General features: G+C 37.8%; 1 protein-coding gene across 1 annotated transcript in view; it reads left to right on the top strand.

Annotated features, from left to right (window-relative positions):
- The window catches only part of CGRRF1 (cell growth regulator with ring finger domain 1), a 30,652-nt gene extending 14,049 nt beyond the window's left edge, over window positions 1-16,603 (top strand). Inside the window, exons 2-6 of the mRNA XM_066342350.1 lie at window positions 799-938; window positions 8,842-9,019; window positions 9,208-9,355; window positions 15,282-15,389; window positions 15,607-16,603. Coding sequence (XP_066198447.1) covers window positions 799-938; window positions 8,842-9,019; window positions 9,208-9,355; window positions 15,282-15,389; window positions 15,607-15,927 — 895 coding nt within the window. The 3' untranslated portion in view covers window positions 15,928-16,603. The remainder of the gene's footprint in view (window positions 1-798; window positions 939-8,841; window positions 9,020-9,207; window positions 9,356-15,281; window positions 15,390-15,606) is intronic.
- Window positions 16,604-23,113: the final 6,510 nt, after the last annotated feature.

The raw sequence follows: 23,113 nt of genomic DNA, 5'->3' as shown, positions 1-23,113 counted from the left end.
CTGGCTGCTTTTGCACAGCGTGTTTATCCATGTGGTCGTAGCAATGATTTATTCCATTTAATTGCTGACTTTTTTTGTTCCTTTGTTTAAACACACCACAGTTTGTTTATTCATTTCAGCTGTATATTTTTTTATTTCTCTTTTTATTTTTATCTACCACTACTAAGTGTTTGGGGAGAAGAGAGTGCATCCAAGTATGAACCTAACTGCCAGCTTAACTGAAAAGTCCCTTGGTTAAACTGTGTATTCATTTTCAGTTATTTTATTTAAATTGAGTAAAATTAGCTGTTTTCTGATTTTATAAAGAATTGAATTTAGTCCCTTTCATTTTTCTTCTAAGTCTGTTCAGTATGCATGATCACATTTTTACATGAAATTTAAAAGCAGAAAATACGCTGTATAAATGAAGGGCTATGTTTGATGTTTAAAAGGTCTCTTCTTTGAGAAATAATACCAACTAGTCTGCATATTAAATATGTATTTATTTTTCATATCATGTTTCTGCTGTTACATTAGGTACAGTGTATAATCAGTATGCTCCTTTGTTATTGACAGTAGAATTCTGTTTTCAAGAGTTTGTTGATTCAGCCAGTTGAACAATGTATTGCAATTGTATGGGTCCTCTAATCTCTTACATTTCTAGATTAATTCTCTAATATAATGTAAATTGAATAACTTAATCTTTTTTTCTGATACTTACATTAAAAGGATGAACTAATGAAGCATAACATTCTACATGTAACCTAAGTTTCAACATTTGTTAAAATTATATATTGTTTTATTTTTACCTTTCTTCAGGTTTGGTTGGGATGTTCCAGTAATTTTGAGAAATTCAGAAGAGACCCAGTTCAACACAAGAGTTTTCAAAAAGCAAATGAGACAAGTCAAGAATCCTTTTGGCTTAGAGATCGCTAATCCATCTTCAGCTTCAATTACAAGTTGGTAGCTATTTTCCAAAGATTTTTCTCTCTTTCTCTGCCTTCTTTTAACCCTTTCATTTTCTTTCTCTATTGCTTTTTCTTCATTAGACTTAACAAACATTTGTTGAGCACCTGCTTTGTACCAAATACTACAGATACAAAGATTAACAAGCCTTGTTCCTAAGGAACTTATCAACTAGCAAACGGATATTCAAGAAAAAGAAAGCACCAGTATCACAGGTGTTAATGAGAGAAGTCAGTCAGGACACTGCATTCTCAGTGGTCTTCAGTGCAGTGAGAAATGTAAGAATGGTGTCAAGTGCAGTTACTGCAAGATTGCTAACCTTCTGGGGAACAGTTGTCTTTTCATTCGAAATGAGGGTAGTTTGGTACAAAATGATTTTGGTAGATGATACTAATAGATGGTAGTTGTTTGTTTCTGTACTTAGAAAATAATTTTCTGCAAGACTGTCTAGGAACCAGTGGAGTCGAGAAGGTGGGGTGCTGGGGACGGGTAAGGTAGAGAGTCGAGGAAGACTCAGATTCTCTGCTTGGGTCCTTTATAGACAGATCCTTTTACCAAGATGAGGAATACGGGAGTAACAGCAGGATTGGACAGTGAGGTAATGGTCTGTTTTGAACGTTGGGACTTGTAAATGCTTTTGTGACAGTTAAGTAGGGATCTAGAGGAGGCAGTTCTGGATGCAGTTCTGTAGCTCTACAAAGTTTTCTGGGCTGAGACCCTATCACTGTTTACACTTGCTCAGATTTCTGGTGTCTTAAAAACAACCCCAAACTTTCTCGACCTCTCATCTTATTTTAGCTACTGTCCTATGTTTATTTTCCCTTCATTCCCTAATTAGCACTTCTGCCCCCCACCTCTAGCCTCCAGCAGTCATAAAATTCACTGGACGCTTGGTAGGCCTGCGTTAGTGCTCCCTCAGCAGTGGAGCAGAGTCGACCAGTCCTTCCTTCTTGACACCCTGCTCCCTGGTCTACTGTGAACTTTGTCTAGTCATCTTCCTGCCTCTAACTTCCAGAATCACTTGTCAAAAGTTAGTGTACCTAATCAGTAGGAATTATCAACCTTAGGTAAAATTGGTATACAATTAAAGAGTACAAAATTTCTTATTGTTCTTTCTTAGCTGTAAATACTGTATACTGTGTGTGTGTGTGTGTATGTGTGTGAGAGAGAGAGAGAGAGAGAGAATTGAAGGGAACTAAGGACCTTTTCTTCCCCTAATGGTAGGTAAGGAGTTCATTGGGACCTTTTTCACTTGGGAAAACCAAATATTAAGATATGACAGAGAAAAGGAGCTTATTTAGGAGACACACCTGAATAGAATGTACAGAATAGTGGTGGTTGGGTGATCCCGGACCTTCGTGGTCATGCGCTTAGACATGCTATACTATCACATCTGGCTCTTGAACATGACTGCCAGGAAAACATTGCACTGGTCCAAAGCTGTTCATCCTGCAGCACAGCTCCATAAGCCTGGAGAAACTGAGAAAGTAAGAGCTGATTGACTGTGAGCAAACAAACAGAGGGCACTTGTGAGCTAGAAAGTGTCAGGAAATCCATCGGTCTGCCTTTAAGACAGAAATAGTCTTAAATAGAGTCTACCCTGTAAGTGTTAGCAGCCAATGAAAAAGGTATCCACTGAGTAGAAGACCTCTCAACTGTGCCCAGCACACCAGATGCTAACTGACAGTAGCATTACTGATGTACATGAAAAAAATTTAAATGTATGGACTTAGAGTGTGCTGAATGAAGTATTTTAATTTTTGAATACCAATGCATATCATTCATTATCTGTCTTCTATGGGGAAATAAGGAGTAGGATGTTGGTGAGAATTGAACTCAGCAGAATAAAATTCATTTGTTTAAACTGTGGAACAGTGGGTATCATGAAAAATGTCTAACCAGGATATTGAAAGCATAGTCTGACCAATAATTGTGACATTTTAAATGATTATTTCATTTGATGTGTAGATAGTTTTAAAATCCAGCTCTTTTTTTTACATCGCTGGTCCCAAAGTGCTTGCTACATGGAGGAGGGAAAGGAAACATCTAGAAACCTGATTTACTTGAAAATAAACCTGAGAATCAGTTTTAATTTTAGTCATTTAGTTCTGTTCACTAGTGGTGGGTTTGGGGAGTATTTTTGTTGTTATGTGATGATACCGTGTTTGGGTATGGTGTTTTCATGTCCCTAGTATGGACAGGTTAATTTGGTTCAGGAATTCTGTTGTCCTTTTGTAAACAGCTTCCTTGTACGTGTATTTTGATTTATTCACCTTGGTAAGAGTTAACATAAACAAAAAAACTCCTTCTATTTCTTATGACCTAAAATTTTCATCTCCTAATATTCTGATTTTATTATCTTTGTGCATGGTCTCCATGTGGATTAATTCTTCTCTCACAGATTTTTCTGCAAGATTTGTAGCTTTTCTGCCCCATTGTTTCATTTCTTTTCTTTTTTTAAATTTTATTTTATAATGGCTCAACTCATTTGATGGTAGTCATAATTGTTTTCAGTTTTTTGCAAGGCTGTCTCTTACACCATCTCCTACGCTTTATTTGGCTGTTACAAGTAGGCAGGTAAGGGCAGGTTGAGAGAAAGCACACCCAAGCCGCTTCACTTTATTTGGGCTTGAAATTTCGAGTTTACTCTGTCTGTAGTCCAGTTCTGCTAATCCTGTTGCTCAAAGGTTCTCAATGTGTGTGCCCTGAATTTTAGAAGAAAATAAAAGAAATAACTAAGAAAATAAAAGAATGGGAATTGAATATAAGGATCTTTGCAGAAGAAGTGATAAAAACTAAAGGGAGAATAGTTTTGCCTAGGGGTATTTGAACTGCTCTGTTAGTGTCAGTATATTCTCCTCAGTCTGTGTAACAGACAAGCTTATGAAAGATTGGGGAGAGCAGAGTTTTATGGAGTCTGCATTCTTTTTCATTTACTTGCAGTATTACTATCAGAGACATCGTATTAAAATCTGATTAATATCTAGTTTTCAGCGGTCTCTGACTCTCCTCATTTTAGTCAAGTGTACAAAGTCTGTAAAGTTTGATTTCCTTCTGAATCTCTGGAACTCTGATTTTTTTTTACAAAGCAGATAGACTGGTAGATATGTATGTTCTGAAAGTTGAGTTTGTTCGGTTTTTAAGGCTTATCCTTTCATGTTCTTGTTTAGAATAAACACACATGTATTTGAATATCCTCTCCTGTGAGATAAACAGTACCATACAGTACACATGGTGGGACAAAAGTAGGTTTACAGTTGTTTGTATGGACAAGAATACAATCATTAACAAATAATAATACAAGAATAAACTGTGTTTTACATACCACCAGCTGTAAACCTACTTTTTTCTCCACCCTGTTTACTTTTCTACACCTTGCTTTTTTCATTTAATGGTATATTCTGAAGCTCATTTCCACAGTACTGCTATTTACAGATATTTTGGTATACCTCAATTCTTTTAAAAGCTTCAAAGTCCTGTTTTTATATATGATTTTATAGAAAGAAGGGTGAGAGGGAAAGAGAAAAAGAGAGAGAAGCATCAATTTGTTCCACTTATTTGTGCATTCATTGGTTGATTGTATGTGCCCTGACCAGGGATCATCCTGCAACCTTGGAGTATCAGGATGACATTTTAACCAACTGAGCTATTTGGTCAGGGTTCATAGTACTTCTTTGTTGGAGAGTATTCCATAGTTTATTAATTTAATCATTTATTGATGGACCTTTAGGTGGAGTCCAGCATTTTTCTATAACTACTGCTACAATGAATAGTCTTACATATACATCGTTTTACATTTTTGCCAGTAATGCAATAATATTAAGTAATTATTTTCTTTTTTTGTATTTTTTTGTATGCTCTAATTTTTTTTCCCTTTCCTATCCACTTTCAACTCTTTTTCTTGCCTCATGTTGTGTGGTTCTAAAGTGACATAGAGAAAAGTATGTGTGACTTTTAATATATATATATTTTAAATTTGTATTAATGGAGTGTTTTTCTTCAGCTTTTTAACAGCTAATTGAAAAAGTAGCTTACTGAATTTCATTCTTGAATTAATTCCTGATGATTGGAATCATAAAAATGTGAAATCAAATTCTGTATTATGTATACAAAGTTCCTGTCAATTAAAATTTTTGCTTAACTATGGAAATTGCTCTCTGTCACTGCTACTAAACATTCAGAATCTGAGACTTTGTACATTCTACAGTATTTAGTGTCCTGTGTCCAATTGTGTTAGTGTATCTCCTTCCAACGTATTCTCTTTATCACCTTTAAAAAAAAGGTTATGTGTTAATTAGAATTCTTATGAGCAAGCAATAGAAATGATTCCAAAAAAAGGGTACTGACTAGCTTACAGGCTTGTCAGTGGGTTTGGAGAGCCAGCATCAGACACCAAGGCTGTTCAGCCAGGGACCTGGACCATGCTGGCTCTGCCCCAGCACAGTCTGGAATGCGTGGGCTCTTGACTTCATGTCGGACAGATTTCATGACTTGAGTCCAGGCGATTTTGAGAATATGTTTATTGAAGTTGTTGGGGTCAGTAAAACAAAGGAAAGGTTTAAGATAGAAGAACCAAGATCATAGCAACAGGAGTGAACCTAGACCAGGCTGCCTTGACTCAGGAAAGGAAGTCACAGTAACAGAAGTGAGCCATGCTGGGCTGTGTGGACTCAGGAATGGAAGTCAAAGAAACGAAAGGAAGGCTCTTGGAGACAGATTCAGGGGATAATCCATGGACAGGTTGCCTGCTGCTCTCCTGTTTGCAGATCTCCTGGGAACCTTTAGAGTTTAGGAAAAAGGAAGTAAAAGTACTTGCCTGAGGAAAGGGGGAGGGGTGTAGGCATAATCAAGGAAGAGCATGCACTCGATTCTTTGTCTTAAGGGTTTTTATCTGTTTTCCAAAGGTAGGAATTTTAGGGGAGATGTCAAGGGAGGATATCAACAAAATATTCAACAGCTTTCAGATGTGTCCTTTTGCCGGGGTCCAGCCCCGGGGGGGATCCAGGGGTCCCACAGGAAGAGACGGCGTCGGCGAAATCGAGTGAGAGAGCCGAATTCTTTTCTTTCTCTTTATTCTCCGGTTAGCATTTACTGCCAGGCATCTCTACCAAATGCTAGTATAGCTCCCTTTTTATACACGCACACCGAGTTACAATCACACATGGTGTTAATTATTACTTTGTTTCACTATGTTTTCATGTTTCCGGATAACAGTTAATTTACATCTATTGAGTCACAAGTCAGGTAGCAAATCATTTCAAAAATAAAAATAACTTGAATAGCGATAACAACATCAGTAAAAGCTTTTAGAGTATTAGTTCTAAAAGGCTTGCTCTATAGAAATTAACATAACATCAAGAATAGGTTTCATCCAAAGATATGCAGAGTGCACTTGCAAGATAGCCCAGCAGCAACGACAAGACATTCCATGGATTTCCTACATTTTTAAATCTCATGAGAACATCTCATTGAGAAAGCCTAGCAATTGCCTTTAGTCAAAAGACAATTCTCTTAGTAAAAACATTCTTTTCTTGCTGACTACGCTCTCATTCTAGGCCACACAATTGGGCCATTCTACTATACCTACCTAAGATACTATTGTCTAATCAAATATTACTTATTTATTATATTTAAACACTAGTTAAGTTTTGACTCTATTCTTCTCAGAATATACCACTATTTGCAGATCAAAGAAGAAAGAATGTTCTCTACTTATCACATGATAAGGCTAGGAAGATAAATGTTAAGTGAAGGCCTAAGGGTGCTCTGTGCACAGCCACTGCTTCCTACCTCATTCACAAGTCACAATCTCTTCTTTTAAACATGATTAAGAAGGGATTCTCCTACAAAACTTAACCCTTTACGAGGGATATCATAGCCAGCCCTCTTATGTCTATGAGCCCAGTTCAAGGGGCTTACCAGGCTTTTCTGTGGAACTCACACCCTCTGTCTCATTTCCAAGAAATTACTACAAATCTACAGGGAAAGTACGGTACTATTATCCCTGTGCCACAAATAATAGCACACACCCAGAAAAGGGGGGATATAAGGCCAGATTAATTCAAAAGATTAAAGGGGGAAGTATCATGCCTTTCCTTGCGGTGACTTTGTCAACCCGCAGCTGTTGGTCTTTACTGCGGTGACTCTATCTTCTTTTGCTGTGACTTTGTCAACCAGCAGTTGTGGATCTTCTTCTGCTGTGACCTAGTTAGCCAGCATTAGTGGATCGGCTCCCGACATCCTTTAACGTGCTGATGCATCAAAATGAGTGTATAGGGGAGTTTGGGAACATTCTCTGGTTAGTACCACTGCTTTACTTTTTATCTTGGATTGGTCTGGCTCTGATTTTTGTTATTTATTCCCCTGACTTGATCCATTCTGGAGTTTGGCTGGCACTAATGACACCAACTGGCTCTCTGTTATCTCTCTCCCTGACAAGGAGAGAGAGATAAGTTACCCACTCTGGTTGGGGAGGAGAGGTATAAACCATCTGCTGTGTCCTTGGTTGGGGAAGATAAGATCTTGTGATTTATTAGCAGGCTGTTAATTGCTTGGCCTTGTTTAACTATCTTGTCTCAGTTTTCCTCATTTTACCTGGAATGAGTTTTCCTAGCTTTTTGCTATCCTGCCTCACAATGACCAAAAACGTTTCCTTTTGGCTTAGCAAGTACACCACCACCACTGAGCACTAGATGTTGTTGCTTGCACTGCCAGCAATATGAGACATTGGCTACTGCTGCCCTTGAACTTGATATTGCTACATTATTTTTTAAAATTTTATTTTAATTTATAGGGTGTACATAGATTCCAGTGTCCCCCCATGCCTTCCCCACCACTTCCCCCTCGTTCCCCAGCACTTCCCTCTTGCCTGCCCTCCTCCCTGAAACACCCCCCCCCCCCCGTTTTTGCTTTTCTACTCCCATCCCATCCTATCATCCCCTTTCCCTCTCTCTGCTTTTCCTCTCGACCCTTTGATTCCACCTCTGTCTCTATTCAGTTCCTCAGTTCATATTGTTCATTGGATTCCTCAAATGAGTGAAGATATTGCTACATTACAGCTACCATAATTGAGGGGGAAAATTATATAGGCTGTACATAGTAAATCTTAAGGGGTAAATAAGTAAGTAAAACTATATAATATAATTTGTCCACTTATAATTTATATACTCTCTTAATCAGTGCTACTGACATTATAATAGCTTTTATTACACTGAAAGCACAAACACATCACTATTAAACCCTCCATATTTTGGAATTCTCACTCTTTCTTCAGGATATTTTGCATATTACATGGGACATTAACTGTGTGACAAGATGTATTTTAATGTTGTCAAGGATGTATATTAATGTTGTCAGTGTGTATGTTAATATTAGTAAGGCTTAATTTCTTTTTAATATTTTTTGTACTCCAGTGATCATCTTGTGGACCCGTGAGTGGTACGTATCCACTTTCCGAGACAGCTCTGCTCTGCTTATAGTTAAAAGATTGTGTATGCCTACTTTGGGAAACAGCTCTACTGCTTCCTGGAGTTAGGATTAGAGACACTGTTAGAATGGTACAATAGTGAACTGTATTTTGGTTTTTAAAATCTATATGAGAAAAGTCTTGATGTCACCAAAAACATTAAATTGATCATTTCCAAGCATAAATATTGTATATATAAATAGTAAGGTTTACTGCTAGTGCATCAAAATTGTGTAGACACTGAGGTTTTTATATCTTCTGTTTTAGAGACCAGTTCCTTCATTTATGGGCATGTACCCTTTAATGAGTTCCTCTAACTGCCAGCATCCTGGCCAGCATCCAAAAAGAAGCTTTTGTTACTTGCTATGTATAATTGTATTAGAAATTACATTAAGTAATTTTCTTCTCCTTGTCTTATTTGTTTTCCACAGCTGGCATAACTTTGACAACACATTGCCTTGAAGATAGCCTCCTTACATGCTACTGGGGGTGCAGTGTTCAAAAATTATATGAGGCTCTGCAGAAGCACTTTTATTGCTTCCGAATAAGCACTCCCCAAGCTTTGGAAGATGCTCTGTATAGCGAATATCTCTATCAAGAACAGTATTTGTATCCTTTTATATTTATTTGCACATGAAATTTTTATTACTTATTTTTTTAGCATATGAAAATTTTAGACATTAGACTTTTTATGGATAAAATAAAGTGTTGCTGAGTTACTATTGAACAACCTTTAGTATCGATATATTACTGTATTTTTGGTTATGGTGACAATTTACCTTGACAGTTTCAAAAAGTATTAAGAAGGACAGCAAAGAAGAAATATATTGCCAGTTACCCAAAGATACTGAAATTGAAGACTTTGGTACAGTGCCCAGATCTCGCTATCCATTGGTGGCTCTGTTGACCCTAGCTGATGAGGACAACCGAGAAATTTATGATATTGTAGGTAATTTTAAAGTTTTGGGAGCATTACTTGTAAGTAATTTGGTTAATGGGTCTTAATTATTTGTGATATAGAAAAGTTTTATTTCAGTTTCTGAGGGTATACATTTGGCCTGGACACATTATTCTTAAAAAATGAATATGTGGTAAGTACACCTATATGATTTTTACACATGTAGCAGCCCCTTCAGATTGTGACCTTTTTTCCCATATGGGTTGCAAATATATGATTTTATTTAAAAAACAAAAGCTATATTATATATTTGAATTAATTAATTTGATCATTCTGTCATGTTTGCCATAGAAAAGTCTGTGGGGAAGCATGTTTATTTTTAACATTTCTAGCACTAAATTAATGAGCATTGTAGTAGAGTGATCTAAAATGCTCAATTTTAAAAGATAGTATCCACTCTTTTCTTTGCATATTTACAGTCTTCTTGTTTCCATCATAGTTTCTGCTTAAATCTTATGTATAATTGGTCCCTATATTTTCAGTAACTATAGTGATAATTACTTTTCTCATTATATGCTAATTATTTCTTTAGTCTGGTAGTTTATCCCTACTAGGAAGATAAAAGCATCTTAGAGATCTAAGAGGACCTGAGCCCTGGCAATCCTCCAAGTATGCTAGAAGCTTATATGTGAAACTTGGTGAAATCGTATCATGGCAAGAATGCCCTTATTCACAATTTACTATATGTTCACTAATAAAGATGTGGTAACATTTTTATGGCATTTTGTAATACACAAAATGCATTTACTAACATTAACGTATTTATTCCTTCCAACAACCTTGTGTTCTAGAGCAAATACCCTTCTTAGAAAGACTGAAAGAGTCTGAAGAAAACTCCCATTCAGGAAATCAGAGATGGCCTTGTCCCTGACCCTGTGTGGTTCTGCACCAGTACCCCTTTTTTATAAACAGGAATCTCTCCCTGAAGCAAGAGGGCAGCGAGCTTGGGAAGATGTAGACCCTTATTGGAAAATCTACACCCTGCTCATCATATGCCATTAAGCCAATCTTGGTGTTGAGGTTTTTAACCTTATCAAATTGAAGTTCCATCGAGCTGAAGCCAGCTTTTTCCCCCCAAATAAAAGATGTACCAACAGCAGTGTATTTTCAGAATCTAGCATAGTGCCTGAAACACAGTAAGAACTCAACAAATTCAATCAGTGTGAAAAACAAGTCATTCCAAGCAATGTTAGTGAGCCTCCGAAATCAGCAGTAAAGCTCATTAGTTCATGTGCATGAGGAACCCTCCCTTTTCAATCGGAGGTAAATAAGACCTATGAGACTGGTGTTTCATATCCCTGCCTACCTTGGCAAGGTAACCCTTCTCCTACCTCTGTGTTTCCCATCTCTTCTAAGCTCTCCTTTCATTATGAACAAAAAGGGTCAGATCTCAGTCACCCTCCTCCCAGCTTCCCCTTCTGTTCCTTCTCCCTTCACTGGCTTGGTGCTTTCTGTCTGCCTGAGGTACTGACAGTCTTTCTTTCCTAATTATTCTCCCTCCTTCTAAACAGAGAAAGTTTTGATGTGTGCATGATAAAATATGTATAACACAAAATGTACCATTTTAACCACTTTTCACTATACAACTCAGTGGCATTATAAATAGGGAGATCAGGTCCCTGATCCAACTGGGTTGAAGACTCAGGGCCCTGCGGAAGTTGCAGGGGGCTTATTCCCAAGGGGAACCTGGTCCTGGCTCGCAGTGTTAGCAGTTGTTTTGTCTGTTTCCTGCCTAGGTCCTTCTCTGTGTCTTTTATCAGCGGCTCCCCTATTTTTTTCCCCATTTAAACTTGTTTCTCCAACTCTCTCAGATTGGACCTAATATTAGAACTAAAGCATAATTGTTAATATATTGTATAATAATGTACTCTGTTCTTAATTTTAAAAGTTAACTGAGCATTTCATAATTCTTTTCATATGTGTTTTTTCCATATTTTATCAGGGAGTCAGACACAATTGAAAAAATTAAACTCCTATTCCTATTGTAACTAAAAATTTACATTTAGATAGTATAGTTAGGAACTCGTTTATTATTATAGGTAGATAAAGGAAAGCAGGGGTTGTTATTGCAAGAGTTTTTACTTTAAATTTTTTTCATTTTTACATAATTTGTTTTTTGTATTACTCAAACAATACATGTTTATGGCAGGAAATAATATTAGAAAATCTACATAAGCCATATGGGAAAAAAGTATAATAATTTTTATTCTATCATCCAAAGATAACCACTGTGAATATTTGTATCTTTTCAGACCTTTATATATGTAATTTTTAAACAAAAATGGAATCAACTTATACACACTATTTTGTGACCCACTTTCATTTAATATATTATTAACATCTTTTCCATAAGAAATATCTACAACTACATGTATATTTATAACTAGCATTATAGTAGCTTTAGAGTCTTTTAATATTAAATCAAATGACACGATTGTTAGTGTGAGCTGATAACATTACTATCTTCTACCAATTGTTAATACAAATTTGTTTTAGTATTAAAAGACTTTGAAGCCATTACCAAATTATTAAATCCTTATAAAGCTGTAAAGAATATTGCATGTTTATGACCATAAGTAGGATATCTTTTTAAAACTTTTTTTTGGACATAATTTTAAAAACAGAAAAGTAGAAGGCCACCTATATATCCTTTACCCAGATCACCTGTTAATTGTTAACATTGCACATTTGAATTATTATATATTTGCCCTATGTGTGGGTATGTATGTATGTATAGGTATATTTTTAAATGAATAATTTGAGAGTAAGTTACCATATTTTTTGCTCCATAAGATGCACCTGACCATAAGACACACCTAAGGTTTTAAAGAGGAAAATAAGAAAAAAAAAATTCTGAACCAAATGATGTGTTAAAATATTTAATAAAATACCATATTTTTTGCTCCATAAGGCGCACGGGCATTTTCCCCTCTACTTTTGGAGGGAAAACGTGTGTCTTAAGCAAAAAATACAGCGGTATATGCATGATGATTTTTACTGATAAATATTTTGTTGTGTATTTCTTAAAAATAGTGTTCTCATATAATCGCAATATAGTTATAACTTTATAAATCTGACATTGATATAATATCCAATCTATCATCCATATTCCAGTTTGTTAGTTGATCTAACAGTATTCTTTACATGTTTCCTCTTCAGTACAGATCTTAGTTTAGAGCCCAAGATCGTATTTGTCATGCATCATTAGCCTCCTTTCATCTGGAATATTTCCATAGCTTTTCTTTGTCTTTTATGACATTAGCATTTTTTGAAGAGAATAGTCATACACACACCCTTTTTGTAAAGTAGAACAATTCTCTTTTTGTTTTCGTTGTGTTTCATTATGATTACATTTTAGTTACGTATTTTCAGCCAGTATATTGTACAAGTGACAGTATATGTTTTCAGGGTACCACCTTCATAGGTATGAGAGGTTCTTTTCTGTCATTAGTGATGTTAACTTTGATTTCAGTCCAGGTGTTACTGATTTCTCCCCTGTTCCCTTTTTTCCTTCCTTAGCAGATCATAAGCAGTCTGTAGGGAGGCACTTTCAGACCATGCAATATCCTGCTCTTTATCAACATTTTCCCCTGGATTTAATATCCATGGGTAATTCTTACCGGGTTCTATCTTTACCATGATGTTTGCAAAATGATTATTTTCAAACTTCCGCCTTCCAGTCAGCCTTCAGTGTTCTATAAGCGAGAGACCTACCATTTATTTTTTGTTAATATATTTCTCAGTGGTTTAATTACTGAATTTATTTTTGTGCTCAAACTGTCATCTCTGTACTTCCTGCCAAAGACTGAAGGTTTATAGTCAAACACTGTGTTTATAAATTACTTGGATTAGTTCTCCCAAAAGTCAGAAACGATATTAAGTGGTATACTCAGATGTTGCTGTTTTCCATATATCACCCCGCAATTCTTACACGCCCCAATCCCTATGGATAACCAGGCTTATTGTTTTCTGGTTTATCCTTCCTGTGTTTCTTACTGTAATGATGAGAACACATCTATATATTTTTCTTATTTCCTCTTCTTCCTACACTGAAGGTTTCGCACTGTGTATACTTTATATAATCTTGCTTTTTTCACTTCATAATATCTTCTGGAAACCAGTCTAGACCAGTTCATAGAGATTTTCCTCACCCTCGCTTTATTTTTTTTTCCCTTTGCATAGCACTTCCTTGTATGTAGGGTGGACAGTACCAGTTATTTAATCTCCTGTAGTTGGACATTCAGGTTGTTTCCAATATTCTGTACTAACAAATGATCTTGCACTGAATAACCTGTGTGTGTGTATTTTATTATTGAGGTTGTACCGTTGAAGGGTAGATGTATGACATTTGTTACATATTGCACATTTCCTCCTATTGGGGTTGTGCCTCTGAAGTTGAACCTTTTATATATACATATTTCTACCAGCAATAAATGAGAATGACTATTACTCCATAGAATGCATTGACAAGCTTTTGGATTTTTGTTAATCTAATGAGTGAGAAATGACATCTCAGTGAATTTTTTATTTGCAATTGTGAGTGAAATTGAACATCTTTTAATATGGCTAAGGACCATGCTTATTATCTTTTGTGAACTGTCCATATCTTTTGCTGATTTTTTCTATGGTATATTTGGTCACTTTTTCTTCAATTTTTAAAAGTTAATAAATTAGGGATATTGAGCCTTAGTCTGTAATATACATTGTGAACATTTTATTCCGGTTTACCATATATCTTTGTGGTGCTTTTTGTTATGTAGTTTTTAATTTATTTTTTTTATTAAGTGAGAGGTGGGGAGGCAGAGAGACAGACTTCTACATGCCCCCTGACTGGCATCCACCTGGCAAGCCCTCTCTTCAGGATGATGCTCTGCCCATCTGGGGCTGCTGCTGCTCTGTTGCTCAGCATGTGAGGTATTTCAGCACCTGAGACGAGGCCATGGAGTCATCCTCAACACCTGGGGCCAACTTGCTGGAACCATTTGAGCCATGACTGTGGGAGGGGAGGATAGAGAGAGAGAGAGAACAAGAGAGAGAAGGGAGAGGGGGAGGGGTAGAGAAGCATATGGTCGCTTCTTCTGTGTGCCCTGATCTGGAATTGAACTCAGGATTTCCACATGCCAGGCCAACACTCTACCACTGAGCAAACCAGCCAGGGCCCAAATTTTATTTTTCAAGTAATCAAATTTGTCAATTTATCTGCCTCTGTATCTGAATTATAGTTAGTATAGTCCTTCCCTACACCAAGACTAAAAAGGAATGCACATATTTTCTTCTAGTGCTTGACTAGTTTTATTTTTCATAATTAGATCTCTTATGCTTTTGGAGTTTATTCTTATGTATGGAATGAAGAATACATCTAATTTTTTTGTTTTTCCAAGTAGCTATTCATTTGCCCCAAGACTGTATTAAAGAGACTTACTTTGTCCTGTGATTTGAGATGCTACTATACTCATATTTGTAATATATTTGGGTCTGTTTCTGGGCTGTTTCATTCTGTTTTCGCTATCTGTCAGTTCTTGTACTGGTACCACAATATTTTAATTTTAAAGGCTTGGTAGTATGTTTTAATATCTGACTGGGCTTAGCTCCCTCATAGCCTTTTTTTTTTCCAGTATTTTCCTAGATAGTCTTATGTATTATTTTTCCATTTGAAAAATTTAGAGTCAACTCAGCTATAAAAAAGCTTAATGGTATTTTTGTTGGTATCACATCAACTTTGTAAGTGAGTATAATTAAAATAACTGGCAAAAATATGTCGATAACTGGTTCCTCTTTAGTGAGTGATTTAAATAAATTATTGTAAGTTTTCTAATTTATCAACTTCTTATTTTTATTTGGGCCACATTTGCACATATCTGTGAAGTAATATAAAGAAATTAAGTACTGACTGGTGTTCGATTTTTATTTTAGATTTCCATGGTGTCAGTAATCCATATTCCTGATAAAACTTACAAACTGTACTGTAGAATATTATATCAATATTTACTCCTGGCTCAAGGTCAATTTCATGATCTTAAGGTAAGCTATACCCTGTAGTCTTATCTTTGTCTCTTTTGTTTGCAGTTTCAAAAAAATGACCATGTATAAAAGGATAATATTTTTCAGTTATAGAAGTTAGCTATTATTTGCTATTGGATTTTCTAGCTCATAAATTTTGAATAGCTCCTATGACCCTGAGGTTTAAAGCGGAGTTGTCATTTGTAATTATCCTTAAACTTGTTTCTTTGATTTTCAGCAACTTTTCATGTCTGCAAATAATAATCGCACTCCTTCCAGCAGTTCCTCTCCCGAGGACAGAAGCATGGACCGGAGCCTGTTGGAAAAGGCTGGACTGTCTGAAAGTGAAGGGGACCCTCCAGAGGAGAGCAGCAAGGACTGCGTGGTCTGCCAGAACGGGCCCGTGAACTGGGTGCTCCTGCCGTGTCGGCACACGTGCCTGTGTGATGGCTGCGTGAAGTATTTCCAGCAGTGCCCAATGTGCCGCCAGTTTGTTCAGGAATCTTTTGCACTTTGCAGTCAGAAAGAGCAAGATAAAGACAAACTGAAAACTCTTTGAGGATGTTGTTAACAACTGAAAAGTACAATTCCCACTGAAGATGCGGAAGTGTGTGCTCTTGGAATTAATCATAACACGGAATCCGTCAATGAAAATTCTGTTTTAACTTGATATTTGTATGGCACCTGGATGATGAAATTTAATTGTTCCTTCCTGTTCCGTATAGTAAATACTGGAGTACCATCTGTGTGAATACATAAAAGTGCATTCAGCTCTTGAGAAGAATATAAATGTTTGGCCTTTTATCAGTGAGAGGATTTCATATAATATCAATTAGAAGAATTCCAAAAAGCAATCCACCTAGAATTTGCCAAAGTAAAAGTCTTAAGATTTTGAATGTTTTTCCTTTGCCATAATCTAGACTGCAGTTGGAAAAAAAAATTGAATTCTTCTTAAAGTAATTATATGTCCTCCAGTTTACAAAGGAGTTGAAAAGGGCTTCTAACTTGAAGTCCTTTCATGAAATATTAGTTTTTATAAATATCCATCTGTTTGGTTTCTAATTTTTCTTATAATCATAGTCACATACACACATCTTAATTTTTAAATACAGCTTAAATTATAAATGCAAGATACTGTTCTTGACTGCTCTCAGTGTGTCATAGATTTAAATGATACTCATTTATAGGAAGCAGATACATAAAACAAGAATAATAAAATTTCTTGGCTAATGAAATTTATTGTCAAAGATGATTAGATTAGCGGGCTGCGATCTACCAGGAAAGATCCGTGAGACTCTTAATGCCTTACCTTAGATCTCCTCCTACATAGCAAATCCGTCCAAAACGGGAGGGGTGGTGAGCCAGCAAAATCACTAAAAAGAAACAAGTGACTGTTTTCTTCTAGTGTGTTTTTATTCCAAATAAATCCCATAGCCTTCTGAATGCCAATTACTTTGTTTATTCCTTGTTCTGTCCTGCTAAGAGTTGGGAACCTGAGAGGCAAAAGGGCCCCATCCCCCCCACTCTTTCTAAGATGACTAAGAAGAAGGAGGTAAATCAGAACTTCCCATGTCTTCAGTGGAAATTGCCTTCAACTCACCAGGAAATTAGATCATAGCAAATAAACTGTGACATTCAGGGAGATTTTCAAGCCTTTTTTGTCCTGCTTATATCAAGAATAATGCCTTATCTTTCTGTCAGTGTTTTCACATAATATCATTTCACTCTAACCAAATATAACACTCTCAGAACGACATTACCTATTCTCCATTCTGTATAAATCAAACTTTTATCTACTTCAATAGTTATGTAATTAATACCTTTTAGGGGCCGGATACCTTTTGGGAGTTTGGGCTACAAAGAATCGAAAAGGCTCCTGGCCTCAAAGTGCTTGTGCCTAAAAGGAGCACTGGTGGCCCATTAGAACCTCATCCCCCATCAGAAGTTCCCGAGTCCCTGTTCTGACCCTGCCCTGGAAGAATAGAATCTACAGGCCCTGCTGTGGTTAGCTACCATCATAACTGTTCATCTGAGAAACTCACTTTGTGTAGATTGGGGAATATTCAGAGGTCATTTTCCCCAGCCTAGCCTTCCTCCTTCCCTTTACAGATGTTTGAACCTAAACTGTCCTAGACCCATAGTTGCTTCCTCTGGTTCCACCTGTAATCTTACTCTTTTTCATAAAATATTTTGTACTAAAATATACATAGCATAAAATTTACCATTTTTGCCATTTTTTTCCCCCAGAGACAGAGAGAGAGAGAGTCAGAGAGAAGGATAGTCAGGGACAGACAGACAGGAACGGAGAGATGAAAAGCATCAATCATTAGTTTTTCGTCGCGCATTGTGACACCTTAGTTGTTCATGGATTGCTTTCTCGTATGTGCCTTGACCACGGGCCTTCAGCAGACAGAGTAACCCCTTGCTCGAGCCAGCGACCTTGGGTCCAAGCTGGTGAGCTTTTGCTCAAACCAGGTGAGCCCGTGCTCAAGCTGGTGACCTCAGGGTCTCAAACTTGGGTCCTCAGCATCCCAGTCTGACGCTCTAGCCACTGTGCCACCACCTGGTCAGGCCCATTTTTGCCATTCTTAAGGATACAATTCAATGGCGATATGTACGTTCACATTGTTTTACAACCATCATCAGATTTTTTTTTTTTTTAATTCGGTGAGAGGAGGGGAGGCAGAGACAGACTCCTGCATGCACTCTGACCAGGACCCACCTGGAAAGCCCACTAGGGGGCAATGGCTCTTCTTAGCGCCTGAGGTGGAGACCATGGAGTCATCCTCAGTGCTCAGGGCAACTCTCTCCAATCAAGTCATGGCTGCAAGAGGAGAAGAGAGAAAGAGAGAAGAGGGGGAAGGGTGGAGAAGCAGATGGGTGCTTTTCCTGTGTGCCCCGACCAGGAATTGAACCTGGGACATCCACACACCTGGCCAACATTGTACCACTGAATAAACCACCGCACCGTCATCAGAATTTTTTCATCAACCCAAACTGAAACTGTACCCATCAAACAGTAACTCCTCACCCTTCCCTTCAGCCCCTGGTAACCACCATTCTACGTTCTGAATTTATGAACTTGACTGGTTTAGGTTCCTCATTGACATGGAATCATACAGTATTGGTCTTTTTGTGTCTGGCTTATTTCACTGAGTATAATGTTTTCAAGGTTCATCTGTGCTGTAGTGTTTATCAGAATTTCCTCCCTTTTCAAGGCTGGGTAATATTCCATTGTATATACCACATTTGGCTTATCCACTCACCCATCATTTTCATAACTCTTGAAGATGATTTTCCCTTAGCTCCTCTTGCTGCAGTTGAGGTCATTGTATTTTCTGCCCTCAGTGATAATAAATATGAGGGATTTGATAGGTGATAAAAAAACAAGGAAACTGACTCTTAGAGGCTTATGTCAGAATTTTCCAATAGCAGTGAATAATGACATTTTGCAAAAATGTCTATAAATGCATTGTATTTGAATGGATTATTAGATAAAATATTTGGTTTATATAGATTGATTGCTACTTTGCAAAAATCTAGGGATGTCAAATGAACAGGTGAATATAGTAATCTGAAGTTCAGGGGCGAGAGCTGACTGAAGTTATAAACTTGGGGGTTATCAATGTATTTAAAACTGTAAGTCTGTATGAGGTCACCAAGTGAGTGAGCACAGGAATGGAAGCGGTCCACAGACTGGGGGGAGACTCCAGCATTCAGGGAGGTTTGTGAGGACCCAGTAGACTGAGAAGACTGAGGTAGGAAGAAAACCAGAAGAGTGGTCTTTACAAACCGCCCCAACATGGAGTGGTATAAAATAACTGTTTTATTATGCTCACAGATTCTGTGGTCAGATATTGGGACAGGATATGGTAGGAGGGGTGGGCCTACCTGGGACCTTAGTTGGGAAGACTCAAAGGCCAGTGGGCTAAGCTAAAATCACCTGAAGACTTCATCACTCATGTATTTGGTATGTGGGCTGTGATGACTCAAAAGCTGGGCTGAGCTAGGACAACGTGTGGCCTCTCCACGTGGCTTGGTTTGTGTCACAGCCCAGCCATCTCAGGGTAATCAGTTCCTTAAATGGGGGCTCAGGATTCCAAGAGCAAGAGTTCTAGGGAATAACACAAAAGGTGCATGGCCTTTTTTGTTTTGTCTCTTTTTCTTTTTAACAGCTTAATGGAGATACGGTTTTCATATCAAACAATTTCCCACTCAGAATGTACCATTCAGTAGTTTTAATGCACCCAAGAGTTGTTCTGGAAAAAAAGAAAAAGAAAAAAAAAAGAGTTATTCTGCCCTGGCTGGTGGTTCAGTGGGTAGAGCATTGGCCTGGCATATAGACAGCCTGGGTTTGATTTGGTTAGGGCACACAGGAGAAGTGACCATCTGCTTCTCCCTCCCCTCCTCCCCCACTTCTTCTCCCCCTTCTCTCCCTCTTCCCCTCTTGCAGCCAGTGGTTTGATTGGTTCAAGCGTAGCCCTGGCCGCTGAGGATAGCTCTGTTGGAGCACATCAGCCTCAGGTGCTAAAGATAGCTTGGTACTCGAGCACCAGCCCCAGACAGGGATCCCAGTTGGGGCACACGCAGGAGTCTGTGTTGTTATCTCCCCTTCTCTCACCTAAGAAAAAATTTAAAAATAAATTTAAAAAAGTTTCTTTTTCAACTACCACTGCAGTTAACTTCAGAATACATTAATTACCCTTAAAATAAGAAACGGTGTGCCCTGGCCAGATAGCTCGGTTGGTTAGATGTCTTCCTGAAGCACAGAAGGTTGCCAGTTTGATCCCTGATCAGGGCACATACAGGAACAGATGGATGTTCCTGTCTCTCTCTCTCCCCCTTCCTCGCTCTAAAATCAATAATTTTTTTAAAAGAAACTTCGTGCATATTAACAGATACCCCCCATCTCTACCACAGTTCCCCAACCCTAGGCGACCACTGACCTACTTTCTGTATAGATTTGCCTGTTCTAGATATTTCATGGATTGAAATCACATGGAGAATTACAAATAGGATCACACAATATGTGGCCATTGTGACTGACCACAAACATCTCTTAGTATAATGTTTTTAAGATTTATCCATGTTATAGCATAAATCAATATTTTTTTTCTTTTTATTGCCAAATACTATTTTGTTGTAAAGATACAGGCATACCACATTGTGTTGATCATTCATCAGTTGGTGGATTTGTCTGCTTTTGGCTATTATGAATAATGTTGCTGTGAACATTGCTTGCAAGAGTTCAATTTTAGACATTTTAAGTTTGAGATGCAATGTTAAGCCTACCTTGGTTTATTTAATTAATAGAACCTCCAGGCATTTAATCTTTTCTGTTTTTTTCATGGCTAGGCTCTACAGAAATTCAGCAAATCTATACCAGGCACAGGACTGTGTCAATTAGTCAGGTTAGGTGAAGGACTAGCTCATACACTTTCCACTCTCTAAGCACTTTGTATTTGCCAGCAATTAGGCTATTGTCTCTCGGCTCCAAACCCACCCTTCTATATACTCTGCTTTGTGACATTGAGGTAGGACTCTGCAAACCACACTTAGGCTTTGCCAGCCAACTCTACGAGGCTTCGCAGATCAGAGCAATAGAAGGAGACAGGAGGAAGAAGGGATTTGCTCCTTCAGTCTCCTGTGGCTTTTCTGTTCCTATGAAGGTCACCCCAACCTCTCTTCTTTACCTTGTCAGTGGTGGTTCTAGCAGTTGAACCCAGATTGGACCCTGCTTCCTCCCTCCACCCACCTAGATCACCAGCTCCCACCCCCAGCACCTTATCCTCAGTATTCTGTTTCAGTTCTGTGGGGCTCCTCCTCCAAACTACTAATTTTTATAATTTCAACTTCTTCCTTTGTTTCTCCAGCCCTGTGGATGGTACTTTCTTTCTCATTGCTACCTCTGAGATAACCTCATATTCCTCTTGGCACTTTTCAGTTAACAACTCTTTATATTAATATCTCTGATCAAACAATTGTCTTTTCAGTCTCCTGGCTACCCTGAATTGATACAATTAGATATTATTTCCTGTAAGCCTGGCTCAGTGTACTAAGGTAGACAGAAAACTGAGACAAACAGTATACTCCAAGACCTGTTTAGAGCCTGCGGTATCCTATACTATCCAGAAGAGGCACAATGGACATTAGCATGATAAAGGCTCTGAGAAATTTTGCAATAAAATTTAATTATGTAACTAGGCAGCTTCTCATGAATATTTTGACTAGGAACATTCCAAGCATGTGAAAAATGTGGGATTAGTCAATATCTAGTCTAATGTATTCTGTGCAACAATAGTGCCTGGTTAAGATAAAGATGCTAGTGCCAGCAACTGTGCTTAAAGCAATATCGGTAAAGGTGATTTTGATCTTTGTTTAGGTTACTGATATACGATCGTAGATTTGTGCATTTAAAAATTTCAACTCTGTCGCCCCTGGTGGGCGTGCCGGGTGGATCCCGGTCGGGCGCATGAGGGAGTCTGTCTGACTGTCTCTCCCCGTTTCCAGCTTCAGAAAAATACAAAAAAAAAAAAAAAAAAAATTTCAACTCTGTCACCTGACTGGGGGTGGTGCAGTGGATAGAGTGTTGACCTGGGATGCTGAGGACCCAGGTTTGAAACCCTAAGGTCGCTGGCTTGAGCATAGCCTCGCCAGCTTGAGCGAGGGGTCACCGGCTTGAGTGTGAGATCATGGACGTGACCCCATGTTTGCTGGCTTGAGCCCAAGGGTTGATGGCTTGAAGCCCAAGGTCGCTGGCTTGAGCAAGGGGTCACTGGCTCCACTGGAGCCCCCCATGAAGGCACACATATGAGAAAGCAATCAATGAACAGCTAATACCAACTCTGAGTTGGTATTTCTCATCTCCCTTCCTGTCTTTCTGTCTCTCTTTGTCTCGGTCTCTGTCTCTCTCACTTAAAAATTTTTTTAAACTGTAAACCTGTACATGTTTCACTTGCACTTTCAGTCAGATATTGGTAATTCTTGAAATAATAACCAAGATCATAATAAAACTTTGATGACTTCTAGAACCATTAAGTTTTACTTTCTTTTCTCTCATACCAATCTGGGACAAGTTATCCCTCCAAAGGCCCAAGGTACCCCTTTTGTAACCCTGACCCACATAAATCCTGTTACTAGGGTGTAGTTTTGCAATGCATATATTTAACCTTCTCTGAATTTACTTGAAATTTTATCTATTTCACCTATGAGATGTTTTACTGTACAAAAAATTATAATTAATGCTTCACACATTTGCTTATTTTTAAGAAGTGTGAACCCATCTGCATTTGTGTTTGAAATTGTGGTTCATTGCCTTGTGTTTATGTTATATTTAAATAACTGTACCAGTTAATTGGTTTGGATTATACTGTTTAGAAATCAGTTAAAAATACAGTGTACCCAACTAAGTGTTCTAAAAACTAGAGTTAACCCTTCTTATCTAACTCCATTCTTGAGGAAGCTGTCTTAAACATTTTTTTTCATGTTGGAATATTCATCCTTAGAAAGGAAGAAAATTCCCATTCAGGCCGCAACATGTATATGGTACACAGAATAGGCATATTTGTAGAGACTGAGTAGAATAGTGGTTAGCAGGAACTGAGTGAGGGAATGCAGAAACGGGGAGTTACTGTTTAACGGGTACAGGGCACAAAGTTTCAGTTAAGGATGATGAGAACGTTCTAGAAGTGGTTAGTGTTCATGGTTGCACAGACAATGTGAGTGCACTTAATACCACTAGGTTT

This window comes from Saccopteryx leptura, chromosome 6 (assembly GCF_036850995.1).
Source record: "Saccopteryx leptura isolate mSacLep1 chromosome 6, mSacLep1_pri_phased_curated, whole genome shotgun sequence".
Classification (NCBI taxonomy): Eukaryota; Metazoa; Chordata; class Mammalia; order Chiroptera; family Emballonuridae; genus Saccopteryx; species Saccopteryx leptura.
Note: the sequence above shows the minus strand (reverse complement) of the source record. Positions and strands in the feature narration are given on the sequence as shown.